This window comes from Leptidea sinapis, chromosome 14 (assembly GCF_905404315.1).
Source record: "Leptidea sinapis chromosome 14, ilLepSina1.1, whole genome shotgun sequence".
Lineage (NCBI taxonomy): Eukaryota > Metazoa > Arthropoda > Insecta > Lepidoptera > Pieridae > Leptidea > Leptidea sinapis.
This window is the reverse complement of record NC_066278.1, coordinates 5829586-5842171: the sequence shown is the minus strand read 5'-3', so window position 1 is coordinate 5842171 and position 12586 is coordinate 5829586. Positions and strand designations below refer to the sequence as shown.

Below are 12586 nucleotides of genomic sequence, written 5' to 3'. Positions count from 1 at the left end.
AAATGAGGAAGATAGATGGCCTCTTGTCGAAATTTTGAATTATTCTATACCTCAAAATTGTCCGACTAACGGTATTAATCTAATATATACTGTGGCTCTAATACGGTTCAACGGGTTCATAACCAAGCCGTTCAGTTAAACCAAATATTAATTATCTATGTAATTGTACAACCACTAATAATAACAATTACTACGCGTAAAATGAAATTGAAAACAAACAAAACGCTCCGTGAATGTCTCGTATTAATTATAATCAATTCAGATTCGCATTCGCCTTGTACATTGACAATTAAACCCTTTTCCTAACAATTTTAAACTTAAATGAGAGGGATCTCGAAATATTTTGAGTTGTAGCCCCTTTTTATGGTAATTTAAGAACCGAACTTTACCCGTAATGCTAATTACGTCGAATTTCGTTTGCTTTAATTTTATTAAAATTAAGTATTCTGAATGGAACGTTTTCATTAGTTTGGTGTACAATTATTCGTATTTATTTTAAATAGATTCCGTCCTCGAGGTTACCTACCAAGACTTTGAAAGTTAAACATAAAATTACGACATGCTTAATTATAAACATCTGCTCCGTTTGAAAAATGCGTTTGCCCAGAGTTGGGAGCTCAAACGGTTTTTGAACCCCACAAATCACAAGTAGTAAATTTAATTAAGTAATGCTACTCGTAGATTCAATATATTTCAACTAGCGGACCCGACAGATGTTTTTCTGTTATAAAAAACTCTAGCGGAAGGAATTTCGTAACATCCGAGCTGCTTCTTAGCTGACCTCTACGCGGTGAAAGAAATTTTCCTACCAAATTTCAACGCCGGATCCATATTCCAGAGATATCGTGATGTGACTAATCACTATTTTGACATATATAAGTTGGAAATCACTTAAATATACATAGATAAGTTATGCTAATACGAAATATATTGGTCTCGGTTATCACCTAATTATCACCAACTTCAAAGAGAGACTTTAGCTTTTACTTTTTATTGTGCTTGTTATATAGTATGTTACGCAATAACTATGTTTTTTAGGATTATATACCTCAAATGGAAAAAACAAAACCCTTATACGATCACTGTGTTGTCCGTTCGTCCATCTGTCCGTCGGTCAAAACCCTTTATCTCGGGAACGCGTGGATACTACAGTTTCTTCAAGCTGTTAAAAATCAAACTTTTAAGTTAAAAAAAGACACGGCCTTTTATGCCCCAAAAAACTTTTATTTCTACACTCTAAATGGAATCAAAATTTATAGGATATTTACCGTTGATCCTATCTATAATAGTAGGTTAAAGAAAAACTACACATTTTCATCTCTACTAATATTATAAATGTGAATTTAAGTTTGTTTGTTACGCTTTCACGCCTAAACCTTAAAAATTTAGTACAGAAATAGACTACATCTTGAAAAAGGAAACGTTTTATTGGCAAAAAATTAATGGAAGGGATATGGGATGGCAGTTTGTATGGAAATTCGTCATTATAGAAGATAAAACCACGAAACTTTGTATGTATGCACTTGATCAGAAATAATTTATAACATTTGTCCAATAGAAATAATTTAAAACTTTCACCTACATGGGGATGAAATAGGAGATTAAAGTTCACAGGGAAATACTATTAAAGAGACTCTCCACAATGACAAGGGATATGCTCTGTATCATAGAAGAGTGCTGCAAGCGGAAATAGCACTTTGTATGTGTATTATTTAAAAAGTATACTAAAAGATAAAAAAAAATACCCAGAGTAATTATTCAACGCTGACGAAGTCGCGGGCGAGGAAACGGCGGTCCAAATTTTTATTAAATTAACCGTATCATGTGGGGTATTTTATGAAAGAGCTTTATTATCACAAGGTGAATAGATTTTTAATGAATTACAATTGCGAGTATTTTTTCTAAGTATATGTACCTAATGATATGTAGAGAACCCTCCATAGGCTAGTCCGACTAACACTTGTCTAGTTTTTAAAGAAGCTTTCATTTTTTCTAGCTCTATTAAAAAATAGCTCTTGGTCTCTAACATCTTAATGTTGCCAACAGGGGTATGTCTGATCGAGCACGCAAGTGGCAGAACAACAGACAAGCTGACGAATCATAACAACTCCTACAGCAGCTACGGACTATTTCAAGTAAGATTTATTAAAACTATTAACTACTTACTAATATAGTAACGATGCATGCGACACAGAAGAACGACGAAGGGACGAGACGAGCAGGACGTTCAGCTGATGGTAATTTATACGCTCTGCCCATTACAATGCAGTGCCGCTGAGGATTTTTGAAAAAACCCAAAAAATCTGAGCGGCCCTACAAATACACTCTTCTATCTTGAGACATAAGATATTTAGTCTCGTTTGCCCCGTGATTTTACTAGCTACGGCGCGCCGTTCAGACCGAATCACAATAATGCTTACATATTACTGCTTCATGGCAGAAGTCGGTGCGAATCCTAATTTAATAGCAGGTACCTACACTCGCCACGCAAGCACCGACTTAAACTCTGTCAATAGGTAGCACGTACAAATTATAGTATTTTATTTATAAGATTATAATTAATAATTGCATAATATTTAATTTAATACACCTCGTATTAAATTAAATCTTATTTTATACCATTGAGTTGTTTTTGAAGTCGGTTATTTTAAACGTAGTTTTTAGTTACACGAATGTTAGAAAGTGATTGATAAAAAGACTTGATGAAATCACAATATCAATAAAAAATAAAAATAAATGTCTTCCAAGCCTTGATCTATGTCTGTTTTATTAGTAGTGATTAGTAAAGCTCAATAGAATGGCACAATGCATTAATTCAGCATTACAGGACGCTAATCTCTCGATAACAGGAATATAGCCCAGCCCGTATTGATTTATATAATTAACTAGCTAAATCCGACAGACGTTGTCCTGCCAGCTTTATGTTCAGATCTATCTGCTACCCAATTGTCATAGGGATCAATCAAGTGTAGTTGGTATGCTACGAAAATGAAATGAAAGCGAAAATGACGACCAAAACTCCAATATATCTCTTTTATAAGCTGACGACAAGTCATGTTAAGTTTCCTAAAACACTACACAGCGGTTCTAAGAGGTAGTTTTAAATATAATGCAACTGTTGGAATAATATACCACCGCCTATTAGAAAAACGAAAACAATATTTGCATTTAAACATTCTTATAAAAAACTTATACCCAACAGTACAAAAACCAACCTTAGTCGCAGATAAACTGTACACTACTTCAATATACATAATTAAATTTATGTTACATTAATTATATTTATCGTGTTTTACGTATATATTATATTTACAACATTTTTAATATTAAGAATGTTACGCAGGCAGATGCTAAAAATCAGCGCTCTAGCCAATACTAACTTACAGCACAAGCAGAACATCAGCCTTTTCTTTTGCCACACAGTATACTTAGTTCAGTTAGGATTAGGAATATATTAATTATTTAGATTGTTATTTTATGTGTGTGGCATGAAATAATCTTTTCTAATTCTTAAAATCATCAGTTGAGCGGTATTGGTATGAAACAATAACATATAATATATATAAAATACCATTTATATATCTATACCTAGATATAGAATATAATAAACAAATTAAGATATGTGTTGCCGGCCTTTACGCAGTATGTTCTAACATTGGAAGTCCCTAAGGCTTTAACCTGTGCTTTCCCGGGGCGTAAAAAGAATAGAGGAGTCACAGGCCCCAGGGTGTCGTAAGAGGCAACTAATTGGCTTTTTAGAAGTGGGAGACTCACGTTGCTGTCTTATGACGTCAGCAAATCGGGCCAGACTCGTCCGGGTTAATTACCACACTCGCATAGAATACCGGCGTGAAGTAGCGGCCTAATGCCGCTATGTTTCGCATAGGTTAGTGTCGAAGACTGGAGGCCAATGGCCAAAGGCCAAAACTAATTTGTTATGTATATTACAGCCATTGTAAAAGACTCTATTTGATTGAAAAGAGTGACCGCTGAGTTTCTTGTATATTTTTCTCACAAGCTCTACTTTTTCCGAACATATGGTAGATAAATGGATAGCAACACCTCGCGTTGGCAGAAAATTCCCTCGACTCCGACACCTCACATTATATTTATTTCAATAATGTGAAAGTATTGTCCGGCGAAAAGAATTTTGTGCCATACAAGCTTTAAGAAGCCATTCAAACTTACCTCCGTTCTCATTGAAAAATAGAAAAGAGATGGAACCTGCCTACCTGGAAGCTACTGTGTTGTTCAACACGTCTTGAAGTAAGATAAGGATAAGATACATAGTACCTACTTACGATTATTTAGTGGAAATTGTGAGTACATACTTACCAGTGGAAGGCTCCTTTGCACAGGATGCCGGCTAGATTTTGGGAACCACAACGGCCTATTCTGCCGTGAAACAGTAATGTGTAAACATTACTGTGTTTCGGACTGAAGGGCGCCGTAGCTAGTGAGATTTCTGGGCAAATGAGACTTAACATCATAGTCTCAAGGTGACGAGTGCAGTAATTGTAGTACCGCTCAAAGTGTTTGGGTTTTTCAAGAATCCTGAGTGGAACTGCATTGTTATAGGCATCACGTATCATTTACCATCCAGCTGAACGTCCTGATCGTCTCGTCCCTTACTTTCATATATAAAAAAAATTGAGCAACCGTTAACACCACCGTGACACTGCCTCAAGCATGCAGTGTAAAAATGGGCGCGACCGCAAACTCAGCTCACTAACTTTTATAAAGGACCTCCGCTTGGTCTGAAACAAGTCTATACCTACACCAAAAGAACGTGAGCTGCGTTTCAGGTATTTAGTTGTTGAAGTCCTATTTATATATCAGCAAGCGGATATGAGGCTCACGTTATGAGAAGAGGTGAGGCAAACGCCCACAGACATCAGCAATACCCGGACCCAAGGGGGTAACCGTATCGGTTCGGGAAAACTGTAGCCGGTAATTGATTCCATAAAGTCAAGACATTTCTTCCAAAACGCGCGATTTTTATAATGCCAGACGTCAACGTGTCTTACAAAAGATTTAATTACTAAAAAATCTCATTGTTAAATCTATCTATAAAATAATACGATTGTTCCATGAAATTTGCGTGTAATTTGTATTGCGGTGAGCAGCATAGTCAATAGAACACAAACGGATGTATTTACATATAAATGATAGATTAGAGACTGATTCCACGCGATTGATGGAAGATCGATATTATTAATTGTACCGCTAGTATTTCACAGTTGTGGCAATGGGCGTAGAATTCTACAGACTCAAAGCTATATATATAGCATTTAGACGTGTAAACGAACTTAGTATTTACTGCAACTTGATTAAGATTGCTGATGCCGTGCAGATTAAGCTCGCCCACATTCACATCATTCATCTAGTGTTAAATCAACTTTGCGTAGTTATATACAATATTTATAGTAACCAAAAAAAATCTGATCGCTACCAAACTTTGCAGGGTCCATTCCTTGGACTAATTTGAAGATTGAATTTACAAATAAAATTTGAAAACTAATTATCTGAACGAACGATCGGGACTCGAATCCACGACCTCTCGCGTCCCGTGCGAGTGCTCTTCCAACTGAGCTTACCGTTCGAGTGACATATCGTTTATAAAAACTTTGTGTCGAAGCCACAACCTGAGAGTTGAACAAACCATACAAAATTTTATGAACGATATGTATAATCCCAGAAGTAAGGGTTATCACTTTAAAAACATAACAAATTGTTTGAAGATTGTACTTCATAAAGTGAATGAAAAATGGTTTTCTTATGGAAGAGGAGGACAAATTACTCCTTCCACATTCTACGTGATTTTTTTGAACCCATGTCGTATCGTCCTAAAAACCCCGCACAAGGAAGCTCAATACATTCTTTGGCCTATTTCACAAGAAAACTCCAGTTTTCAAGGAGATTAAATTCTACTGTGCGTCGTAAATTAGGGATATCAAGACCGAAACGTAATAGACGCCATGTGGACAGATTGATGTACTTTAAGTGTCAATTTGTCAGAGCTTCTGGCCGACTCCGTAGTTCTGCCGCGACCACTATTGATGCAATTGGATTGAAATATCGGCATCAAATTAATAAAATATATATCGTGGGTAACCGTCATAATAATTACTATGTTAAAGTTTCGCGATGATAATAATTTAAAAATGTATTAACTTCTTTTAAACTTTTTTCTGATAGGTGCTAAATGGTTAAATGTGCTAGTCTGTTAATGTTAAAATAAAATTTTATCAATGGGATTTTCATAATGTTGTAAATCATATTTTCATCAGATTTTATACGTTAATACAACAGTTGTATGAAAAACTGGTAATCTATATATATAAAACAGAATGTATGTTTGTATGTTCCCTAATAACTCCTAATCTATTCGACCAATCTCAATGAAATCTTTTGTAATAGATTTGTCGAAGCTCAAGGAAGGTTTACATATATAATTTGTATGGCAAACACCTGGGTAAAGTCGTTTTATATATATATATATATTTATATATAGCAAAACGACTTTACACAGGTGTTATATATATATATATATATATATATATATATATATATATATATATATATATATATATATAGTATAAACGAAAATAAAAATCGAAAAAATATTTTGATTTAACTCCTGTCATATATCAAATGCGTGACAGCGAAGAGATGTAAGTACAACAAAGTATTGTCAACTCTATTTCATTATAATGATATGTCATATAGCCTATGATTTATGGCCGTTTTGAATAACCTGTCTATTCTTAATTTAACTTACTAGAGGTAGACAAATCTATCCTCTACGCTTAATTACATTTCAATAACCTATCGACATAAAGCATTGGACTATAACTAATAATATAACTATATTGGATATAACTATGGATAGATAAGATCTTATCATCAAACGGTGATAGCAATATATCCGTATAACTAGAGACACGTTATTGAAAACGGCCGTTAATCTCTTTGGTATGACGGCAATTGATTGACTTTTCCCCATAACAAAAGTACCCAACATGTCTAACGAAGTTTTCAAGTGTATAAGTCTCACAAAAGTCAGTATTTTTTCCATTACCAATAGCGAACATTGTCAGCTCGAACAAGAGTAACAAGTTCGACATTCCATATTACAGACCGTCAAAGCCGTGTCATTAATTATAAAATGTGGAACGGCCTAACTTCTCCAATTACTGGAGCCTTTATATCATTATGAGCGATGTGACTCATATTCGTATCACGGATAATATATTAAAACGTCATTACCATACATTGAGCTGCGTTCACACTGATGTAGCTACTGGCTACAGTAATCTATGATTATACTAGCAAACACGACGCAGGCCAGTGATGATTTTGAGTTATATTGTGGGATTAGATGTTGTAAGATACTAAGATTCTAAGAATAAAAAAGCACGTATTCATTTAAAAAAAAAAGACTAACATGGAGAGGCACCTACAGGGCTGAATAACACACAAACTCATATAAAATTTCAGTAAGAAAAATTATATCACTAGTAACTTATAAAAATTGTAAGTGTGGCAAATCACACAAGAAGCACCTATGAAACACAACGTCAAAAAAAATTACAATTGTAACTTTTTGTAATTTGTTATGTTTTTAAAGTGATAACCCTGACTTCTAAGATTAATACACAAATAAAATTTGAAAAACAACAAAACTTTATGAACGATACGGGCCTCGAACCCACGACGGCGTTCCGTGCCGGTGCTCTAACCAACTGAGCTAGCCGTTCGAGTGTCGTATCGTTATAAAATCTTGAATGCTTTGTTCAACTCTCAGGTTGTGGCTTCATCTACAGGATCTACTTTACGGGGGTTCGAGTACCGCATCGTTCATAAAGTTGTGTTGTTTTTCAAATTTTATTTGTGAATTATGAATAAATCTAGAGTTAGTAACGTGTGCCGCTGATTTTTAACGAACTTGCTTTATCGATTGCATTCTTATTAAGACATTAAGTTGACAATAACAAAATTATTATTACAACTATAAAAGTTGATATTAAAATCCAATTTGAAAAATAAAATTGCTCGGTTAATAGTATAAGACTTTTGTCAATAATATTTCCAGTGACTGTTCTAGTTTTCATCAAGTAGCCAGTGAAAGCGCGGATGCAAACAGAGCATCACGATAATCTCACGATGAAATATTTGCATGATTTAGTTCACTAATCACTAAAGCGCGAGTGATGGCGCTATAATCAATACCCGCCGGCTAAATTATTATAGCCATTCATTCATTATTACATATTTGCATATAAACTGGTTTGTATTGTGTATCGAATTAGGTTTGCTTAACGCAGAATGACAAAAACTTTTACGCGTGTATTTGTAACTGTATTATAATGTTAGGTTTTCGCAGTCCCTTTCAAAATTTGCCTTCCAGATGACTGCGGAAATGGCAATCACTCGAGGTTTCTAAGCCCACTATTACGATAATAGGCGAGGGCCTAAGGGAAGTGTTGTCGAAGAGCGGTTATTCGACAAATGAGATTTTATTGTGGTAAACGCGCAAACTTGATTCTTCTGGTGGTTAAATTAGAGAAGGTTCATTTTATCCCAATCAGCAACCTTCTCAAGAGTCCTCTCTTAGAAAACACAATTTTCTTGAAATTAAGTTTTTTAACAAATTTCTTTAAATTAAAACACAATTACTCGATAGAAGATACAAGTTTCTTCCGGCACTGGTTGACGATTTCCCAACAGACAGCTGCATAGCCCGTGTATACGGCAACTCCAGTACTGTCGTCTGCATATCAATGTATGTTGGAGGCAACAAACATAATATCATTGATATGCACAAGAAACAGTGTAGGTGATAGCACACAGCCTTGGGGCACTCCAGCTATCATAGGATTCGGCTTCTAGCAATAACCGTCGACGAGTAAAGAAGCTGGTGCTCCTCTTCATTTGGAGGAAGTCCACTTGCATAACTTCTTGGGAAGCCCAAATTATGGAAGTTTGAGAGAAACGCCTTGTACTATTCACTATCACTATCGCTATATTTAGACTTACTTCCAGACTTTCTCCCTTGATATCGCTAGCCGCCAACCATCTATTTTTTACGTATACAAGAGATGATCACCCGCCGACCAACCATGGAAAAAGCCGCGCTGTCGGTCGTTGATCAACTGGTGATACCTTCCATGACTTTGGAGAGCAATTAAATAGCAGTAGGTCTGTAGTCAGCCGAGTCCAAACTATCTCCTTTTTTTAATCGGATGGTCAAAAATTTGACTTCCATGAGTCCTGGATTACACCTTTTGAATATGAGTGCTAGAAGAAATCCTGACGTGCACTAAATATCTTATAAAGTTTTACAGTGAATAAAGATTTGAAATGCTTTACCACCAACATCAACTCAGGGGCACACATTCTAAAAACGATGGGAGGAATGCCAACCGACCCCGCTCGACTTCTTAACGTCCAACGAAAACATATTTTCAAATAACATTTGTACTCGTAATAAATAGGTACACTTTTAGCCCGGTTATCACTTAGTTAGCACTTTCCACAAAAAGTGGTATTAGAAACACATTTGTAATATTTTGAATGATAAAAATGCAACGCAATCTATCCAGATTAGTAATACAAGATAAATAGATTTATATTTTAACTTCCAGCAAACTATCATTTATACCAAAATCCACACCAAGAAATTAATATTCTCAACTTTGTAGACTAATAGTACAAGATACAGTGGAAACAGTCGTCAAGTATCAAATTGTTTTGCCGGTAAGTAATTCTCCAGTCGAGGTGTGATTTGCATTGTGAGTGACTGAGTCGTAACGACGTAGACCGATCTATTCACCACCATTCGTCTACGACAGCTACGAGAACTGTAGTGACGTATCGCAAACTTGTAGTTTTATCGATAAATTTTGAGATTATAATTCGTTGCAATCTATTATTTTTTACTAACGATATGTTAGGTTAGACATGTAACTTTCTTTTGTTGTAATTTATCCATACTGATTCACATGTGATGGGAAAACCGACTGCACTTACCCAGTTCATAGTGGTATTGTTGAAATTAAGAATGGACTGAGCTAAGAGAATCAAAGTAGCATAAAATTTATATTTTTATATATTTAATTCCTAACTTAAACCCGAAATCTAACATAATCTAAAACAACAACCTGCCTAGAAAATTTGTATTCCTAATTTAATGAATATAAATTTTAATAAAAACTTTCTAACTGACTCCTTGATTCCTTTCGAAAACTGTTTTATTCGAGTTTTTGAAAAAACTGAAAATAAATCAATTGAAACAAACAAAAACAAATTTGTCGATAGATTAAGCACATCACTATAGCAAGCCGCTACCAATACAAGATGAGATATACTTACAGTTTCAATCACCGAGGAAATCTCAATCGGATCGTATTCCAGATACTTATGTGTTACATTTGTCTGTGTTTGTTCACGTTAGCTCGCTCGTTCATATGTCATGTTTGAGTTGGTGATCTCATACTTCTTATATAGAGCTATTTGAAACGGAAATATTATGTTAGAAAAGAAAAAAATTACGAAAATTAGGAATAAAAGGCATTTATTTTCTCAAAATTAATTCCTTTAGAATTCTTTTTGATATCATTTCTAATATACTAGATACTGCTACCGCTTCAGAAACAAATGGCTCTCTGAGAGAGAAGAAGCGGCGTAAGAAACTCTCCCAGCATTCTTTTTTTGCGCTCTTTTCAATAAAAATATACAATATTGTACAGTCATTCCTATCGCTATAAAATAATCATAATCTAGTCCCAGGCTGTCCGATCACTTAGATATTCAGCTGTGGAGTAATAGGATTTACGACAGAGCCATTTTTTTTTTATAAAACATTTAAATTTATTTATAGATAATGCCTGAAGAGTGGCTGGGACTTTATTATAAAAGTGTATACATTTACCCTTAAAGCTATTATGTATCTTATGATACGATATAATACGATTATAAAATCAGGAATAATATGATATATAAGCCTGTATGACTCAGAAACACAATATTTGAAACCATATACATAACGCTAACATTTAGTGGAATTCGAACCTCGAACCATTACTTAGAAGCAAGGATAACAAAAAACACTGAGCTAAGAAATCGTCTAATCAAACTTTATCGGACACATTCAACTAAAACGTCATGAAAATCAAACCGTATCATTCAAGATGCTGAAAGAAAATTGGCAGCAAGATAACCTCATTTCAACAAACGTTTGAAGCGAGTCAATTCGTTGTAGAACAATCCCTGTAATTAATTACAGACTCAGTACGAAGGTTACATATCGACCGCACTAAGCTGTTAAACGTAGACAGAGAGAGCTTCTATTATCTATGCCTGGCATTAACTCTTTAGCAACACTTACTGGCAACAATTTTTAAATTTCGAATACATATTTATTCGATGACATACTTCCTAATTAATAAAAAACTGAACAAATACTAGTTGATGGCAGACACGAACGGATTTACAAACACAGAGTACCTTTGTATATAATGGTTTACAAGTAAACTCAGTATCAAAGACAAAGAGGATGTTAGTTGAGTAGTTAGAGTAGTTAGAGGATGGCAGTCCCACCTCTTGGTTGAGGCGAGACTGCCTAAGTAAAAATTGAAATTTAGTTTAGTATGAAACGTGCAGTCATATGACATAAGTTTGAAATAGTAGTAATTACAGTATCGCGATTGGCCACGAAGTATAATTGGGCTAAGTTTAAAAGCGAGCAGTTGCTTATAACGTAGTGGATTTCGGATCTCCTTTGTTTACAAGATTATAGTCGTCATTTGTCAATCTGTCATAGCCTGTCGAGCTATACAGATATAAAAATTTTCTTAATACTTGATTAAATTCAATATTTGTTATTGGCATCGCAGCCATTTTGAATTTAGAATCTTGGTTTTTCAGAACGACAATACACACATTGTTGAACTTACAGGTGGTTATTGTAGTTTATCTGGTATATACCAGATGGACAACTGATTCTCAGTAATTATAAATTCCCGGTCATTCGCTCCTACGTTTTCCGTCCAAAATATTTCTTTAGGAACGCGTGGAGGTATTAACTTGGAGTTAATAATAAATTCATCCTGAAAACCGAATTAATATTATTTTTAAATGAACGATTTGTGAAAATATATTATACAATTACGTTTTTTATTTTCAGCTTATAAAAAAAAACTAAATTAAACTACCTCTACTAAGACTTCAATTTTAATTTACCACGCGATGAATTGTATTATATTTTTAATGTCTTTCCATATTTTATCATTTAATGAATTTTTTATTATTTTTTATATACTTCTAATATATAAAATTCTCATGTCGCGGTGTTTGTAGTTAAACTCCTTCGAAACGTCTTGACCGATTCTCATGAAATTTTGAGTGCATATTGGGTAGGTCTGAGAATCGGACAACATCTATTTTTCATCCCCCTAAATGTTAAGGGTGGTCCACGGCATTTTTTTTTATTTTTTCTTTTTAAAAGTGTTTGATTATGAGTCAGCATTAAAAAATACATACAATTCAAAGTTTCACCCATCTACGATCAACAGTTGCTTTTGTA

The 12586-nt window shown here is 34.5% G+C and overlaps 2 protein-coding genes across 2 annotated transcripts in view; one reads left to right on the top strand and one right to left on the bottom strand.

The window, feature by feature from the left end:
- Window positions 1–12586, bottom strand: part of LOC126967864 (uncharacterized) — a 132440-nt gene that overhangs the window by 74696 nt on the left and 45158 nt on the right. The gene's annotated exons all lie outside the window — the stretch shown is intronic.
- LOC126967879 (lysozyme) overlaps window positions 1–12586 on the top strand; it is a 39205-nt gene that overhangs the window by 19582 nt on the left and 7037 nt on the right. Inside the window, exon 3 of the mRNA XM_050812574.1 lies at window positions 2047–2135. Within this exon, the coding sequence (XP_050668531.1) occupies window positions 2047–2135 (89 nt within the window). The remainder of the gene's footprint in view (window positions 1–2046; window positions 2136–12586) is intronic.